The sequence below is a fragment of the Centruroides sculpturatus genome, unplaced genomic scaffold, assembly GCF_000671375.1.
Source record: "Centruroides sculpturatus isolate CEXI.00-Female unplaced genomic scaffold, Cexi_2.0 scaffold1002, whole genome shotgun sequence".
Classification (NCBI taxonomy): domain Eukaryota; kingdom Metazoa; phylum Arthropoda; class Arachnida; order Scorpiones; family Buthidae; genus Centruroides; species Centruroides sculpturatus.
The window spans coordinates 183,718-204,273 of record NW_019385192.1 but is presented as its reverse complement, the minus strand read 5'-3'; the positions used below and the strand labels follow the sequence as shown (position 1 = coordinate 204,273).

Below are 20,556 nucleotides of genomic sequence, written 5' to 3'. Positions count from 1 at the left end.
CTTTAAATTTAGCCCACATACTCGCAGAGATTGTTAGAAGTGCGATATTCCCCATTTTTATATATTTTTTTTAATCCTTCATAATTTTGATTATTTAATTGCTCCTTCCTCTCTTCCTTGGCGTGTTGTGAAATTTCTCATAGTTGGATAATAAACCGTTTTATTGTAATTTGTCTTTTTAAATTATTTTGAGTTTATATTAAAATTTGGAAAAGGGGATCCCTAGATCGGTAAAATAGGCGAATTTCCTTCTACAACTTCGGTTGTTGTTCATGATACAGTTAAGGCTTTAACAAAGTTTGAGCGATTACATAATTAGCAAAAAAAAAGTTGAAATAAAGTGATTAAACAAAAATTATAACAAATATCGTAAATAATAAATGCATATATAGAGATATTTTTTGGAGGGAAAAAATGGTCTTCACAATTTGAAATCGATCGAACACACTGTGCTCAAATGCTTGTGTAAACGCGCGCCCTGAAGCATCGCATGGACGCACATCGTCCTGGAGTCGTCGAGACGTGATGGAATGGTTCCTTCGCGAACAAGGGACACTCCTTCAAAATGGGACTGTCTTGGAAAGGAGAGGAAGACCCAGAGGCCGCAACCGCCGCAGAACTTCCAAGATCGCGGACATCTTGTAAGCTTCTTTCGTGTTTAATAAACGGTTGTGTTGTTTGTAAANGACCCAGAGGCCGCAACCGCCGCAGAACTTCCAAGATTGCGGACATCTTGTAAGCTTCTTTCATGTTTAATAAACGGTTGTGTTGTTTGTAAACGAGGCATCTATCTCTGACTCAACTGCTTCCACATGTCGTTGATTGTTACCGCTTGGCAATCCAAACAGCAAGGGAGACGATGACGATACGTATCGCCTATTATCGTTCGTCGAGAGTTTCTTTTTAATTTCTTCCCCCCTCGGCCCCCACATTGGTGTCAGGAGTGGTATATATTTTGAGGAAGATGAGGTTGCCCCATACCTCATCATCCGCACTCCCTACTTGGTGAGGAAGCCGAGGCCAAAATTCATTTTCGGAGCTCAGGGAGCACGAACGATGAATACAGAGACTGATGCTTTGGCGTGATTATGTAATTTAAGTGGCAGCCCACTCGTGTTCTTTGACCTTTAGAGAAATTGACAATTTCCCTAGGAGATTGGGCGTGCTGCTGATCAAACGCGTTAGAATTAGATCATCGAACGTCGCGGACGCAAACGACCGATGAGCAATTTAGATTTCGATATAGATTTAGAAACATAGATTTAGAGAGATAAAATAAACAGAATAGAAGCATAGGCGTAGAAAAAAAAATTTACACGCGTAGTTTTAATTTGCGGCAGGAAAATGGCAGATTAGGATAATCAATTATCTAATCGAGTTCTCAGTTTTGTTTTGACAATTAAGCCAAGCAAACAATTGTTCTGCCAATGCGATCTCTTGCGAAATAGTAGAGATACATGTAAACTTATACGAATAGAATAGTTTATAGAAAAATATATATGCGAATTTGCAAAAATTAGAATAAGTAGAATTATATAAGAATTTGAGAAAAAAAATTAATAGATAATTTTAGAAAATATATTGAATAATCCGAAAAAATAGACGGACTAATAGAAATATAGAATAAATTCTGTAGATCCAGAAAAAGGATTATGCGATGTAGAAAAAAAAAAAATTATAATCGACGCGAAACACTTGCTTATGAGTATCAATATGAGGAAGCAGAGAATCACTTCTTTGCACTCTTCTGTGAGTCTGATCCGTTTTAAAAGCGAGCGAACGAATATTTTAATTAGAAGAAATTAATAGAACTTTGTGGAAATAGCGAGAAGAAATTATAAAGTAGATGTAATATTTTGTGAAAATAGGAAAATAGAAACGCGCATTAAAACCCAAATAATCCGCATGAAATCACTGGCTTTTTGGTGATGGTAGGAGCGAAATTTTTGCACCCTTTGGTGAGATTATCAGAAAAAGGAAAACGCAAACGACTTTAAATAGTAAGAATAATGCAGCGCGACGAAACGCGATCTTTTAAATAATAAGAGGTATATAATTGCATGCGAGTGAAAAAAAGAGGAAAGTTAGAATAAAAAAAAAAAATCATAAAGTCCAAAGAGTAGCAGCATAAGGTTTCCTTTGGAAGACAAAACCTAAGATGACACTGTTTACGACGTAACTAAGTCATTTCCCCAACCAAAGGTCGAAACAGATTATTGCTGCCGACTCGGATCAAACAAAGTATAAACTGTAAAAGGAGAGCTCTCTCTCTTTTGTTAAAGAGGACAGACGTCAGCTTAAATGAAAATGTTTTGAAATAAGAAAAGCAATACAAATTATTTGTCGTGAATTGATAATGTCAATGTTACTTGACTGTAGATTACGGATGATACAATCCGATAATAATGACTCAACAATGTGTTCTTCGGTGAAAATTTTGTTTAGAAGTAAATATGTAATTTGGTTTAAACCTGCATTAATCGACAGGATATATGTTGGTCGCGAATTGAAATTTGTCAATGGTATTTCCCAGAAAAAGTTCCGACATGATACGATCACCATGAAGAAACATGTGATTCGATTGTGTTTAAACAAAAATTTTGATTGTAATTCATTACAGAATATTGCTTGTACTTGTATTATTGAAACAGTTATTTTGTTATGGTAAGAAACTCGCGTTTTGAAAGAAAAACAGAATTGTCGCGATCGAGTTTTCCTGTGACAAACATTGGTTAAAGATAAGAGTAATTCCTATGGTTCAAATTTTAGAAAAATTTCCATGATTCCAAAATTTATATGAAAAAGTATTGATATCAATCACAACCAAAAACTGGCTTAAATGCACCATTGTAAAACGGAGTATAGAATGGAAGTAAAACGGAACATGAAGTTGAATAAGGACCTTGATTTGCGGTAATCTGCTTTGGAAGAAAACCAATGACAGAAAACTGTCAATTGATAACAGTCCGAAATCACTTCCGAATTAATTTTCAATCAACCAATCGATTCTGGGAATCGTAGACTTAGAACAGTGACCTTGATTTGCGACTGACTGCATCCAAAAGATGACAAAGTTGTTACTTGTTCGAAGAACCGACATTCAGATATCGAGTTGATTCAAATAATCGGAAAAATACTTCGTCAAATTTTGCCTGGAATTTTGAACAAGGAGATAGAACCAGCAACAAAAGTACGAAACTCGAAGTTAGGGCAACACTCCGTGTACCGGAAGTGACGGCACCTAAGGAAACTTTTACATACATTTTCTAAGTGTGACAGATAGAAGGTTGTCCCTCTTTTAGGCTTTAATAAAATTTTGTGAAATTATTTACAAATTATGTGAATTGCTCAGTCTAAAAATGAGAAAAAAAAGTTTTAGAAAATATTTGTCGAGCTTTTAAGTTGTTAAAATGTTATTCGATGACCGTGATTGTTATTTGAGTGTTTGTAATCAATCTTATAAACAGACATGTGATGTTACACGAACATTTCAATGAATTGTAAACGATTTCTATACCTCTGAAATAATGTATCGAAAAAAAGAACTTTGTAACGCGAAACCGAACGTGCACCAGAGAAAAATAGATTCTCAGGCAAGTGTCACTGTTACCTCACTTGGCAAACAAAGGGAGAAGGGACTGACAGCTTCCAGAGCTGCCAGCTAAAATGTCATTATTCCGTTACGACATTTTAAAATGGCAGGGAGCTCTGTGAGGCTCTGGACAGGTCCGAACCCTCACTAAAATTCGCGTTAAAGTAATTGTTTTAGAGAAAAAAATATAGTAGTTAGAAATAGCTTTTTATTTTATGAAAACGCGACACTAGACAATAGAAGACTTTCAAACAATAGAAGAATGTAAGTCCGTCGACCATTTCCAGTTGGAGATCGAATTAAACTTCGATTTTGACCTCTCCCGCGCCCCCGAAAGGTTTCGAATTGTCATCAGGTGACGACGGGAGACCAATCGGAAAGGGGAATCTGAGAGAAAACAGATAAAACCCCGGAAATTCGAGGACGCGACGGCTTCTTCTCCCGAAAGTTCCAAGTGACAGATCTGTTGTTGTGTGTGTGTCTCGCACCCATCTTCGTCTCCATCTCCCGACCTCGGATCGACAACTTTCCATCAACGGAAGTCGACCACATCGTCCTGGAGTCGTCGAGACGTGATGGAATGGTTCCTTCGCGAACAAGGGACACTCCTTCAAAATGGGACTGTCTTGGAAAGGAGAGGAAGACCCAGAGGCCGCAACCGCCGCAGAACTTCCAAGATCGCGGACATCTTGTAAGCTTCTTTCGTGTTTAATAAACGGTTGTGTTGTTTGTAAATGAGGCATCTATCTCTGACTCAACTGCTTCCATATGTCGTTGATTGTTACCGCTCGGCAATCCAAATGGCAAGGGAGACGATGACAATACGTATCGCCTATTATCGTTCGTCGAGAGTTTCTTTGTAATTTCTTCCCCCCTCGGCCCCCACATAAGTAAGGGGACCAAAAAAAAAAAAAAAACCAAAATTCTCTTCTGGATGGCAGACTTCTAGTAGAAGTTTCATGTACTAGGTGAATATTCAATAAATCCATATGCATCAGTTTATCAAATGGCATTGTTGAGAGAGACTGTTTTGCAGCAGTGAACTGAAATTTTTTTCAATGCATTATGCTATTTCGTAATGGCTGACGTGATCGATATTGTGCCTTTAGAATTTGTTCCTCCAGGTCAAATCATTAACCAGAGTTTTTTTTATCTGGAAGTTGAGAAGATTGTGTCAAGATCAGCAGAAGCAGCATTTTAAACAGGTGACTGGGTTTTCCACCATAACATTCCTGCCTATACCAAACTGTGTTCAACAATTTTTGGCCAAAAACATGCTTCACCTTCCCTGTTCAACTCCTGTGCAACTGTTTGAGGATTTTTCATCCAGGGAGAAGAAAAAAATTCTCTGTTGTGAAAGAGGTGAAACAAAAAACTGCAGAAGCATTAAATGACATCAAAGTTGATAAATTCAGAAATTGTTTATAACAGTGGGAAAAAAGTCTTGATAAGTGCATTGCAGAGTACTTTGAAGCTGACTAAAGTGTGAGGCCTGAGCAATACTTGAGCTCACGTGTAAAAATTGAATAAAAGTGTCAAATTGGGATCAAGCTTTGATTCTAATGCTCATAAAAAGTTGAAGAAAAACAGGAAAGAATAAAAATTTTTAGTTGAGAGAGAGAAAAAAACTTTAAAAAGGAGATCTAGTGCAGAGATTGTTTTTCAGACTTACAAGAATCAGTAGTAAACAATAAATAAATATGAGCACGAGTTTGATTAAATTCCCTCGATCAAACAAAGATACAGTGTCGAATTTGACCCTTTCTGGCTGAAAATGGTCTTTATCTACCTGGATACAAGAAACTGACCAATTGGAAAGCAAGAGATTAGGGACTTTCATCCTTATCTTCATCGTTCCGCATTGGACTGTTTTTCAACACTTCCGGACTTCCCAACATACAACTCCTTAAAAAATCGTCTCGACCGATCACCCCAGGGCCATACACACTCCAACAGACCAGCACCAATTGTTGAAAAGTCACTCCACTTGATGTAAGACTTAATTAATAAATGGGTTTATTTGTAACTGCAGGTGTCTCCCTCACTTCCATTCACCCCACATCCAATAAATCATGACATTTGTTTATCCTTTAAATTTGGCAACCTCACAAAAGTTTGAACATGTAAAAATAAATACACAATTTTTTTTTGGATCCCCTCCCACATATAAAATTTATAAACAATTTTTTTACAACTTTTAATAATAAGTATTATTTCTTACATAAATAAATACATACCCTGCTCTTCCAGTTCTTCCAACTCTGTGAACATATTCTTCAATATTTCTTGGGAAATCATAATTAAAAATATGCCTAAAAAATATTTTGCATATTTAATTTTATATATACATATATTTCTTTTATACAAAAATATATTTATATTGTAGATTTAAAATTTTAATTTTTACAATATTTAAAAAATTAAAAATATAAAGTTTTGATTTAGTTATTTTAGTAGCTTGATTTATGGTTGTGATTTTTCAATTTATTACTATCATCATCATATTTAGATGTAACTATACAACAACTAATTATACTGCAACTAAAAGATTAATTGTGCATAGTTATGTTGAAATTATAGCCAGCCTGATATGCATTGAAAATTCTTCATTTTAATAATAAAAATAATATAAAAAATTACAATCATCATTTAAATTAAAAATTACAATATTTTTATGTTAATAAATTTATTTTTAGTTATTATACAGTATATATTTTACTTAATTTCTGAGTAATATTAATATGATTTAAATAAATTTAATAATCTATCTAAAAGACTTGCTATGAAATTAAATAAACAGCAGAAAAAGAGAATTTTTCAATAATGAAACTTCTTTTTTCTTTGGATTCCTCTTAGACAGGATTAAATTATACTGTATTTCCAAAAATATTTCTTACTATTACTGTACAATTTTCTTTCATAGAGTATAAAAGATTCAATGTAAAAACCTGCTCTATGCTATATTAAGTTTAGCATAAAAAATCTAATTTATAGAACAATAAAATTGAGATATAAGATTATTCTATAAATATAATTTTATAATTACTTGATGTTAATTAATTGCAATTCTAAATTCAGAAAATACACACATCAAATTCTGTTTTATTCCAAATTTGTTAACCTCCTCATTTTTTTTTCAGAAAGTACACACATTTCAATCATATTCTGTATTATTTAATTTTATGTGTATTCTTATATTATATAATATATAATCAATATCTAGCAATATTTATATTATTTATAGGTGGCATTTATTTTTAAAAGTATTTTACAAAAAGCTTAATAAATGAGCCATTCACAGGCCAAATCAACTAACCCTATTAGTTATGTGAAAATGTAAAAATATAGTATATTCCTGGAATAATTGTTATTAACTTTACTATTTTATATGTTGTTAGATAAAAGATACAACTTAACAATAAATTCTACAAGGTTTACTTAAATTTTAAAAAAGTTTTAAAAAAGAATATATCTTATTTCATCATTTATCTACTTTTTGTTTTGTGGAGTTAATTGATTTGACAAATAAGCAACTCAAATGTGCCAAAATAAGAATTTATTTAAATCATTGTAAATAAAATCATAAAATGATTGTTTTAGGATTGATTTTGTTTAAATATTTCAACCATATGTCAAAAATAAAATGTTTTTATTAATAATAGATTCATGTAGTAGTCAAATTCACAAATGTACTATAAAATTTTTACAGATGAATACGATTTTTCATCACGTCAATTAAAAATTATTTCCTAAAATGTACTCCCATGTCAGTCAATGTGTTGTTTATTTTTACAGACAGGTTAAAAATTTTATCAAAAAGTTACAAAATTGTACATATCATCTTAAAAGCAATAGGATAATAGCCAATCTTGAGGATGCTGTTAAAATACAATCTCTAGTTCAAAATCAGTTGCACACACTAGTCTCTCTTGTTATGTTAATGTATGTATATGGTATGTATTTGATTCCAGATAAAATTTATATATATAAATTATATAAATATATATATACACACACACACAAATTTTATCTGGAATCAAATCTATCTGGTATCTCAAGCAGTTCACATGATGATTTAACTAGATCACTACTAACTTAAACACCTCTCTCTTCCATAACAGTATAGTAATAAAAAATATTTAGTGTTATTTTTTCAATAATATACAAATACACAGAAATTAAAACACCTTAATTTGTTGCCAAGAAATATATTTCAAAACAAACGTTTTCAACCTGATTAACAGGCCATCCTCAGGTAAACGAAAATGGAACAGATACGTTCCATGTATAGAATATAAATATTTAAATCAAAATTTAGAACAAAAATTTTTAAAAATATACAAGAGAATATATAAAAATAACACAAAATAAACTAAAAAATGAAAAATATATAATAAATATAATAAATCTTCCAATAAACTAATTCTAGCTTGAGTTTTCAGTGAACTTTTTAATCATGTATTTCCACGCCAACGACAGGCTCTCAGCATCTCTCGCATTTAAACATCTCACATGATGTTTAAATGCGAGAGATGCTGAGAGCCTGTCGTTGGCGTGGAAATACATGATTAAAAAGTTCACTGAAAACTCAAGCTAGAATTAGTTTATTGGAAGATTTATTATATTTATTATATATTTTTCATTTTTTAGTTTATTTTGTGTTATTTTTATATATTCTCTTATATATTTTAATTTTATTTTGTGTTATTTTTATATATTCTCTTGTATATTTTTAAAATTTTTTGTTCTAAATTTTGATTTAAATATTTATATTCTATACATGGAATGTATCTGTTCCATTTTCGTTTACCTGAGGATGGCCTGTTAATCAGGTTGAAAACGTTTGTTTTGAAATATATTTCTCGGCAACAAATTAAGGTGTTTTAATTTCTGTGTATAATTTTTGCTGAGCACTTTTGATGTTAATATACAAATAGTGGGTCATTATGAGATATTGGCACAGTGTACAGTGTAATATGAATGAATACAACAGGCTCACAAAATTTCATTGAAATTGAGATTGGTGATTAGTCAGTCAGTCAGGTTTCCATTGTCAACAAATAACTCTCCAACTGAATGTTTAAATCCAACAGAAGACAAACAAATTTCTATTTTTGTTGACTTGAGTATTATTTCACTTATAGCAGTGTAAAATATCATAGCATCTAGACAGTAATTTCTACACTGTTGTTCTAATTTCTACATTCTACTCCTGCCACACCTGATGCAGGGTTAATTAATAATATTGTAAAGTGGGACATGTTCTATGGTAGATTGCTTTAAACATATGAAAATTGGAAAATTTGATGTTTGGTCAAAATTTGCTATAACTGTATAGTTTAAATGCACCTTCCAAACAAGCTAAGAAAAATTCATAAAAGTTGGAAGGTGTGTAATATTAATATTTAGTAAATTATACTCACGTAATATCTTTTATATCTAAACCACGAGATGCAACATCAGTTGCAATCAAAATGCGAGCTATACCAGTTCTCAAATCTTCAAGAGCCTGTTCACGATCACTCTGATCTCTATAAAAAAAAAAATTCATCAATTCAATTATAAACCTTTTATAATTTTATAAAAAATTTAAAAATTACAATTTATATAAATTTTATTAGACAGAGCTTTTAAAGTTAAGGAATAGTAATAAACTGTACATTTGTTTTATGTAAATAACATTATAAAAGAAAGAATACCAAATTTTGGAGATGAGACTTGATAGTGGAAAAAATATCATTGGTCATGTTTCTGATTTATTACAATGGTTATGTACAGCCACTCACTTGACACAACTTGTTTCAGATGCTCTAGTTCCTTGCTGGTACCTTAGTGTAGCTTGGTCCCAACAGAGAAATCCCCGGATATGCCAGCGATCCGAGGATTTCCCCGTTGGGACCAAGCTATGCTAATACAGAAGATCTTCGACCAGCAAAATATTAGAAGCAGTAGAGATCTACAGGGTGGACAGGAGTGGAGCTTGCGTCAACACGGATGCCATTCATGTACCAAATGCATGGAAATACTATTTAGACCCAAAATANATTTCCCCGTTGGGACCAAGCTATGCTAATACAGAAGATCTTCGACCAGCAAAATATTAGAAGCAGTAGAGATCTACAGGGTGGACAGGAGTGGAGCTTGCGTCAACACGGATGCCATTCATGTACCAAATGCATGGAAATACTATTTAGACCCAAAATATATGTCATATACAAAATGTCACAGCCTTTATTCAAACTTATTTGAAACTTCAAAATTAGAAGGCAACTATATTCTATTTATAGAAGGATTTTTCTGTTTTACATTTCCTGAAGACTGCTGGTAAAATAGTGGCCGAAAACATTCAAACATTGAAGTTAAGCATTTCTTTGCTGGAAATTTTGCATTTAGGTGTGATTTTCTATTCTATATGTACAGTTCCGGTTTGCTGGAAAGTTGTTGTTTATAAACAAAACTTGTTGACATCATGCACACTTAACAAATCAAAGATTTTGGCAATTATTCTCAATACAATTTAAATTGTCAGTGTTTATAAAAGAAAAACAAATTTGTTTTACATTTAAAAATTCGCATTTTTCATGTACGAGTCCAGAAGCAAACCATGCATATTTAATCAAATTATTAAATATTGGCACAGATAACTGAAGAAGAATTGAATGTAATTTTATCATGCCATTTCTAGTTGCCAAAACAATTTCATTGAAGAATCTTTACAAAATAATTGTATAGCATTTAAAATTTCTTTAGTTTAAAGTTTTACTTGTCTATGAAATCCTACATCTAAAGGTTGGCATATACACGTACACTTTGGTGGAATAATTAGTACTTCACATGAATTTTGATTTATAGATGTTTGCAATACTGTATTATAAATATTAATATTTGTCCAATGAGTAATAATGTAATATTGTTGTCTTCCTCCGTGACCCTTTCACTACTAAAAACTTGCACATTTGTGTTAAACTAATATAAAATAGTATGACATTTGATTGCTATTAACCCTGATTAATAGTTTAGTGAATATTACAAATTTAATATAGAGTTTGTATACTTTTAATGTAATATTAACTAAATTTTATTAATATTTATTAAAAGATACTCCAACTGTTCTGTTGTGAGTACAAAAATTAGAATATAAAATTCTATATATTAAAAAAAACACTAACCTGTCACCATGAATTGACTGACAATCAACTCCATTCAACAAAAGATCACTTGACAAATCATCAGCACTAAAGAAATACAAATAATTAAAATTTTAACTATGTGAATCATAATAAAATTCTTAAATACATGAACAGTATCATCAATTACCATCAGCAACAAATTTATGCCTGAATTACAAACTTAACAAAATTAACTACACTTCATGCAAAAATAGCTATGATGCAATGTAATTAATGTCTTACAACATTAAAAATAATTTTTTATTCAAAATTGCAAGTACTTTCAATAGCTTACAACTATCCTCATCAGGCTGATTCAATTTGAATCAAATCAAACAAGATTTTTCATGTTTGAACAGAACAATAACACAACAGGTAACTTAAAAAAGTTCCAGCTGCATGCTCATGGAATGTTGACTTGCTGGAGAAATCACTATACTATTTACAACACTCTCTCGGAGTGACAATCAATTATATTTTAGCTACTACTAGAATGCTGTAGACGTATCCAGGATCATCAGGAAGACATGAAATAATAGGTATACTACAGAACTGGCCAAAAACGTCCTGGACCAAGGAGTTAAATGAAACTCCTTTAAAGCTGTCTCTCTATATTACATATTTTGACTATCATCTTCCTTCATTCTTAACCTTTCATATTTTCACTAACCATTTCTGCTTCCTTTTTAACTGCTACTTGTGCCTCTCTATTCTACTACAAAGTCTTTTTATCAATTATCATATCACCTACTGTATTCTAGTAGTTCCTAAAACTCTTATTTCTCTAATTTTACCTTCTATACTTATCCACATTTACCTTGTCTCTAGGTTTATTCTTAATTCATCACCTCTTTCAATTCAACTATTTGACTATCTTTTCATCTCCATCTATCTTCCTTTTGTTTTTTTATCTAACATACTTTCTATATTCATAATTAAAGGTCTCTATTAACTATCTAGATTCTTATTTGAGATTATTTTACAATTTCTATATTACTTTAGTTCCTTTCTTGTAACTAGGAATAAATTTCTTATTGATTTTCCTTTGCTATTCTTAAATGTAATCAAGTGGCTCATCCTCCTATAAAAATAGTAAATAAATATTACATGCTATTGTAACTTCTAATGTGAATGCTCTCTCTGTGTTATATCTCTTGTCATGAAGTCATTCATACAGAAATATTCCTGTTCATTGATATCTTGATAACTTCTCCTATCCTTTCTTACATGCTTATTAAAGTCACCTCCAGCTATCAATTTCTCAAATTTTCTAATGCATCAAATTTCTCCTAAAACTATTTTACTTGATAAGTCTAAATCAACTTCAGGGACATAAGTTTGTACATTATAAAATTTTCTTAGTATCAGATAAAAAAAAAATTGTATAAATTAATTTACATCCTTTTCTTACGTCTCTCGACTTATTTCCTTTCATATAATCAAATTTTTATTACACAAATAATATAAGTTATATAATGTAAACATAATTATTATATAATCTTTAAAAGTTTTAAATAAAATTCTGAAAAATACCATAATACTTACACTGCTTTCTTATCAACAAAAACTATCACTTTATCTTCTGGTGTCATATTTTCAATGAATTCATATAACTGAAAAAAGCTTTACAGATTAATAAATAGTAAAATTGATATCTGTAATATTATTTCTAAAATGATTTCTATAATATAAAAATTTATATTTATGTCTAATGTTGGTTCAATGATTAGGAAATGTTTTAAATTGATTCAGATATTTTATATCTTTTATTTTAATTGTAAACACTTACACAAATTAAATTTGTAAAATTCAATAAAGTCAGCTGTAACATGGGCAGCAAATTAACAATATTTTGCCCAACACAGTAGTAAAATAGTATAAACTTAAACACCACCTTAAATACCTTTTCAGCACAACTTTAATTTATTTAAATGAATGTTTTTTGATTTCTTTTCATAAGTTTCTGTTAGTGTGTTAGGTTTAACAGGAAGATTCAAACTAAGTTCTGACATTATTTCAATTTGTTTTTTAAAAAATGTTACAAAGAACTTAAAGTTGGAATCTTCTAATAAATATAAAAAATATAAATACGACTTTTTACAAAAGGTAAAACCTTCCGTCTTTTTTTTCCGTTTGCACCATCAGCAATCCATAATTTGTGAATTTTTTATGGATTGCTGATGGTGCGAATGGCAAAAAAAATTATTTCTTTTATATTATTTTTTGTGTATTTATTAAATGTAAATAACACCAGCCTTGTTTTTTTATTATTCTTTATCTAATTGGAATCTTCTGGTTAAACCTGACACAGACTTATGAAAAGAAGTCGAAAACATTCATTTAAATAAATTAGTCGTGCTGAAAAAGTATTTAAGGTGTTGTTTTAGCTAAATTTGTTTTAGCTTACAGAGAGGTGTATTTTAATAAAATAGTACTTGATTAGCAACTCTATATTTTTGTAAATATTCACAAAAATACAATAATAGAATACTATAAGTATTATTATTAATGTTTTAAATTGTAAGAGCATTTTAAAAGCTGAAAAGAAAATATTTAACTATTAATAATATTTATGCAATATTTTTAGGCTAAATCCTACGTGGCAGCGTCCAGCAACTGCAGGCATGAACGCGCTTCCAAGCAGGAGCGGACAAACCGATTCAAGCAAATGTGCATGTCCGGAGTAACCATGTTTAGTGTGCAGCAATGATACTTCTACCCATGTGTACAGAAAGCAGCTACCAAGCAAGTTTGATTGCTGCTTCCACTGATCATGCTTCCAAAGAAGAAAATGCCTGATTTTGTAGATGAATGAAAACAGAATGACAAATAAATTGTGTATATATGTTGTATGTACTTTAATTAATAATCTTTTATGTAATTTAATAATTTCCGATTTTGTAAATGTAACATTTTAAAAATAAAACTTTCTTTAACTTTCCATACGTTTCTATATTCAACGGTTGACTCAACAGTGAATTTTCCGTTGAGTCCCTCCGTTGAACGATCTGACGTCACGTTTTGCAGAAAAAAGAAACGCTTTCGTTGAGAGGTCGCTTTTCAAGATGGCTGACTTAAGTAACGAGAAGGTGGCGATTGTGACTGTTTTGCTAAATAATTAAAGTAACTCGCTTAACCATTATTCGAATAAATCCTTTTATTCAAATGAACTTTGAAATTCCTTTTATTCATATCTGTATCATTTTTTTGTATACTGGGTCTTTTTTTAATTAATAATTTTAATTAATTTCTTGAATATTTATATCATTAGGAAGACTTAGCGGGCCAAATATCAGTCGTAATCAATTTTGGACAAATGAAAAAATCTTTATATTTCAATATTGACCAAATTATCCAACATAATCGTGCAATCACGTGTTTTATCATATACAGATTGTTCATTAATCTGTTCGCTATTACAGCATCCACAGCAGCGAATGGATAGTTTCTATAAGCGAAATTTACTTTTTCGTGGAAGCCGCCATGTTAGTTTGTTGACTACTCAACGGTCTTTCAGGTCGTTGAGACCGTTGAGCTCAACGGTGAAACAGCGCTGACGTCACTAGTCTCAACGGAGAACTCAACGGTCCATTTAGAAACGTTGTTCTCTCACCGTTGAGTCAACTGTTGAATATAGAAACGTACGGTTTTTATTCTATGAAGATTCTTTATATTTGTTGTGTATCTAGTTAGTGATAACAATTAGCTGTCAAATTTACTGTTTTAATGCTTGTCATATTTTCCATAGCAAGCATTTGACAAAGACATCCTGCTGCCATTTTGTAAACAATGCATCCACTTTGGACAGAAGTCGCTCACAAGTTGGAAGTGTGTACAAAGATTTTCTCCACTTGCAGTTGCTGGATGCTGCCATGTAGGACGTACCCTTAGTATACAAGGTTTCATAATTAAACTCCTTGTTCAGAGACATCTGCAGTTCAATCTAATGAGAAGAACATTGCCAAATTTGGTAGCTAGACTAATTAAAACATGGGAAGTAGTTTTTGTGCACAAAAACTTAAGTTATATTTTCCCTATAGCATTAAACAATATAAAAACAGTATTAAAATAGAGAAAAACACAAACAACAACAACACTAAACTGTAATGAATGATTGTCTTTATTGCATTTCACTAATAATACAGCTGGAAAACAGTTAATATCAATAGTCAAACAGTCATTCCAAACATATCTGATAATGCAACTTATGCTCTACAAATCTGTTGCCCAAGTCAAGCACATTGTATTCAACTATTCACAATAAGACCTGGTTCAATAAGCTATCATCCTCATGGACTAGGCATTTCATCTCTCACACAGCATTCTTAATAACAGAACACTATGTCTTCAGGAATATTCATCACAAACCATGCTACAGAACCTTTTAATGATGCCAAGTTTGAAACACCTTCATGGTACACTTTAGCCTTCAGATAACCTTATAACCAAAAATTGCCTAGATTAATATGGTGGGAAATGTGGTCATGCAAATTGAAAGAAGCAATTAATTACTCTGTATAAGAAAAAAAAACTCTCTCTCATAGTTAATTTGATTTAAATACCAGAAAAAAATCTCCCTAGTATTTTCAACATTAATGTTGTATTCAAGTTAGTCAGATCAAACATAGATAAAAAGTTTATTTTGAATGCTATTCCAGAACAGAATAGAAATTTTTGTATCCATGTATGTTTTATATTTTATCTGAAGAGCCTGAAAACAGCATTATTACAATGCTTCAGCATTGTATTAATTGAAAGTACTAGAGAGTTTTTCTGATATTAAAGTCAAACTAATGCCAACAATTAAATTAAAACCAATTCAAATTTAAAATCTTCTAGAATCAACTAATAGGATGCATCCAAGTGTAAAAGTTCTAAAACCTTTTTCATAATGCCATATCAAAGCAGGCTTGCCACATTTGTGAAATGCACCTCTCCTCCTTAAAGTTTATACATTATCCATGCTTCTCTGCTTTAAAAATCTCAGGTGCCTCTAGTACTTTGAGTTGGTCCAAGTTTGCTGGTGCTCTAATTAATGTCGCACATTGTAAATCAGGTTAACTTCCTCCTCCTGTGCATATATCAAGAAGGCAGTAGTCTGCTGTATCTAGATAAAGAGCAGTAGTAAGCCAAATAGATGCCAGACTACTATGTTAAAATTTTACAAAGGAAAAAAAATACATATAATAGAAAATTTAAAGAAAGAATAGAAATCCTCAAAAGTAAGATTATTATTAATAAAAATCTTAGTGTCAAAATAAATTAAAACTGGCTACAAATAATATAAAATTTTAAAAATAAGGATACATGTAATAATTGCATCAATGCAGGCATGAACGCGCTTCCAAGCAGGAGCGGACAAACCGATTCAAGCAAATGTGCATGTCCGGAGTAACCATGTTTAGTGTGCAGCAATGATANACCAAAAGCAACTAAGTGTATTTTCCATTTCTGTCAACAGAACCTGCTGTGTGCTCTCTAACATCTTCACATAAATCCCAATTGGGTGTGGCAACTTGGTCCACTTTACTCTTCTCTCTTCAGTAAATTCTACTGCATATATATTTTTTGCCTCTTTTCTTCCATCAATAAATTAATAAAATATATATGTAACTCAAAAATCATGACTAAATGTAAAAATATTGAAATTTTGTTTTGTGTATATTCAGCACAGAGAAATTACTGCCTAAAACCTGTAGAATTAATCTAAAATATTTCATAGGCATCGAAAATAAAATTTTTTAGTTTTTTAAATTTTTTAATAAATATGATAAATTTGAGATTATAAAGTTTGAGATTGGGTTCAAGAATAAGATGCTGACAGCTAGTTGAGCTGAAAAATGAGAACCAAGTTTTATATGTATTTTAGTGTTTTAAAGTTAAAGGCCATACTATTATACTTTTTGAAAAACTAAATGTATAACACCTTAATGGGAAAAGGTGTATTCTTTGTTAATAAACTGTTATTTTAAATGTTACATTGTAAATCATTAGATCTCTTGTAGCCAACAGAAGAGGGGCAAAGACCTGAAAAATGTCTTGACAAATAGAAAGAGAATTAAACAGGCATAAATGACACGGCTTTTTTACATTACACTTCATTATGAGAAATAATCAAATCACGAAATACTTTAATTTAAACAGCAAATTTTCTAACAAAAATATACTTCTTTTCACTAAAAAGGTATCTCATTACACTATTAATGGAGATGTCAGAAACTTATCACACTGTTTCATCAAAATGACACTTCGATAGTTAGAATAAAACTATTTCTGGTATGCATTTTGGTTCATAAGACCCTCTTCAGCCATATATAAATACCCACAATCAGTTTATAAATTATAAAATAAAAATTATTATCTTAAACAATTCTATTAACAAATAAAAATTATTAACAAATAAAAATCATCAACAAACTGTTTAAGCATTCAATTGTAATTGTAGTCAGTGTCATACTTATGTGGGAGAAATGGGAAGAACCTTGAGCACTAGAATTTTAGAACATATATAGTCAATAAAATACAATTAAGTAAACTCAGCAATAGCTTCACATTGTAACAAAAATGGTTGCAAAACTAAAAATGACAACTAAAATATTAAAACAATTTAATAGATTGACAATATTATGAACATTTAAAAACATTAGATATACAATATGAATACAGAATAAATAATAATGAAGGTAGAAAAATTGTAAAACCTGGCTACCATTCTTGTCCAATACAAAAGAGTTAATAATATCCATAAATAGCTGCTGAATGAGTACAGATTGTGTCTATATTGAGCTAATTTGCTATGTAATAATGTAACTATGTATGTAGAACTGCAAATTTAGATTAGAATTTATTGATATTATTAAGTAATTAAAAAAAAAAGTATTAAAACATTTTAGGTCTATTAAAATAATGTTTTTAATGAATGAATATTATGCTAACATGTATATTTACAGCAGGTTAGTTGTAAAACATGCAAATGAATTTTCAACTTTCTTATTGCTAACAGTTCTCATTTTATAGTTTTATAATCTTATATTGACCATAGATACTTGTTTATTCATGTATGACTGAAGAGAGTCTAATGGACCAAAATGCATACCAGAAATAAAGTTGTATTCTAACTACAGAAGTATCATTTTAATGTCCACAGTAACAGTGTGATAAATCTCTGATATCTCTGCTAATAGTATGAGAGATACTTTTAGTGAAAATTAATTGAGAAAAGAAGTTTTAATATATTAAATATATTTCTTTATTAAAATATTGAAAATCATTTGAATTGAATGCAAACTGATTCTAAAATAATTGCTTAACAATGAATTCAATTTGAGGCCTTTTTTAAAATGAATACTTGCCTTAAGTCTTGACTCTGGGGAAAAAGTCCCAGCAGAAAGCAGTAATCATGCCATTCAATTAAGGACAATTTCTTGCTCATCCAAGTTATAGGTATTATAACTCAAAATAAATTTGTTTTGATTAGTAGATACAAGAATTCTGAAAATATTGTAAACACTTGTCAGAATGACTAGTGTTTGCTTCCAATATATCCAGTATTATTAAAAAAACAAAAAAATTTGAAACTTTCTGAAATTACTTTGTGATTTTATATTAATTAATATACGATTTCTAAATATTTCAAGAAAGAAAACAATTTGCACAGCAAATTCACAAAATTTAATTTCCACATATGCTTGATTAAAACACATTTCTGTAGTAAAAAAACTTAAATTTATAATCAAAAACTGTTTTTATACATGTACAGTACAGTACACATGCACACACACACACACAATTATAAAAATAAACACAAAATGGTGACAAATATGTTTCCCCAAACAATTATTTTTAAAATGATTATGCAACTATTGTAGGTCTTTTGCCAATACATATATGGAACATGAAACATACTGTAAAAAAATGAAGCATGCAGTGCTGCATTTTTGTCATGCACCATTACATAAGAGAACCAACCATACACGAGGGCCTAAAATGCAAAATTTACAATCAGGAAAATTACAAAAAAGTGATTAGAAAAAAAAATCACTGATGTTTACACATCTTTTTTTACATAATAAAAATAACTGTCTCCACAACAACACATAGTTGTATCATTAAAACTACAGAACTCTGCAAAACTAATATATCATCCATTACAGTAGTACAAGCAGTCATTTGCAAGCATTTTAGATATGTAAACTCAAGAAATATACAATGATTTTTAGTATTTTCCATTCAACTAAATTATTTAGTAATCAAAATTTAAAAAATGTTCATTTAACCCAATGTTACAGAAAACAATTCTGTAATATTGGCTTAAGTGAACGCTTATCATCTGATATCATCTTTCAACAGATAAACCATTCATATAGATCATTTAGACCCACCCATGGTTGTATGAATATCTCAGTCTCTACCCATATTGTAAATGTATTATGAAGTGATGTGTGAGGTCCTACAAGTGTTCAGACATCTACCTTAACACCCCTCTATTAAAGCCAGACAACCACTAAATTACAGCGAGCTACTTTTCTGCAATTATATTTAATTTAGTAATTAATTAAAAATAATNCTCCGCGACCCTTTCACTACTAAAAACTTGCACATTTGTGTTAAACTAATATAAAATAGTATGACATTTGATTGCTATTAACCCTGATTAATAGTTTAGTGAATATTACAAATTTAATATAGAGTTTGTATACTTTTAATGTAATATTAACTAAATTTTATTAATATTTATTAAATAATTTAGAATATTCAAATAATCATGAAAAAGTATCCCAATGTAATCCGATGGTTGTTTGGCTTTACAAATTTATCAGGTTTCATGAGGTTGAATAATTTATGTGTTTGTATATACCCCTTCATTAATAAATTTGCTACAGAATGTGACAATGTGAGGAAGTTATGTACAAGTGTGACTTGAACATCAAATTTCTGTTGAGGAACAATATACTCAGCTTCATTTAAGACAAAGGAAGGTACCAGGATCAGTAAATATCCCTGATTATGATCAAATTTGGTGTCGACTTAATTATCAACGTTAACTTCTTCCCAAGGTCTATAGCAAGCTCTAATTTCACTTAGAAACAACTGAGAGACAAATCAAGCATCAGAAGGAATTGTTCAAGACCAATTAGAATAACTAACTCTATAAAATCATGTGTCCCAAGGATGTGCACTTTTCCATTGTTAATTACCAAAAGCAACTAAGTGTATTTTCCATTTCTGTCAACAGAACCTGCTGTGTGCTCTCTAACATCTTCACATAAATCCCAATTGGGTGTGGCAACTTGGTCCACTTTACTCTTCTCTCTTCAGTAAATTCTACTGCATATATATTTTTTGCCTCTTTTCTCCAATTTGTGAGATTGGACTTTATTTTTATGCTCAGATTTTAGAGGAAGATAGCCAGCTGGATGAATAAGAAAACAACAAAATTGTAGACTTCTCAGATTGTATACGAAACCAAAAGATAATGTACAAGTGCACTCTCTCTCACTCCAATAAACAGTGTTTAGTAATGGAGTAATGGAAACAAGTCATTCTTCATCCAAACATCCATCTCCTCATGTGTGACTTCTTTTCTGCTCATGCTGTTCAGTTGTGACAACACATCTTTAATTTGAAGTTTAATTGATCATCTTGAATATGGGATCATGACCAGAAGTCATGATCCTCACAGATGTGGGTAGGAGTTATCTTTTACCATCTGTTTTGGAATCCCATTTTACATTTCAGAATACAAGAAAAGTTGAAATTACATAAGTCATTCTCTGAAACTTTGTAATTGATACT

At 30.6% G+C, this 20,556-nt stretch overlaps 1 protein-coding gene across 1 annotated transcript in view; it reads right to left on the bottom strand.

The window, feature by feature from the left end:
- Window positions 1-20,556, bottom strand: part of LOC111635967 (probable ATP-dependent RNA helicase DDX43) — a 100,156-nt gene that overhangs the window by 16,795 nt on the left and 62,805 nt on the right. Inside the window, exons 12-15 of the mRNA XM_023381117.1 lie at window positions 12,307-12,374; window positions 10,762-10,827; window positions 9,016-9,123; window positions 5,830-5,904 (exon numbers count right to left, since the gene is read on the bottom strand). Coding sequence (XP_023236885.1) covers window positions 5,830-5,904; window positions 9,016-9,123; window positions 10,762-10,827; window positions 12,307-12,374 — 317 coding nt within the window. The remainder of the gene's footprint in view (window positions 1-5,829; window positions 5,905-9,015; window positions 9,124-10,761; window positions 10,828-12,306; window positions 12,375-20,556) is intronic.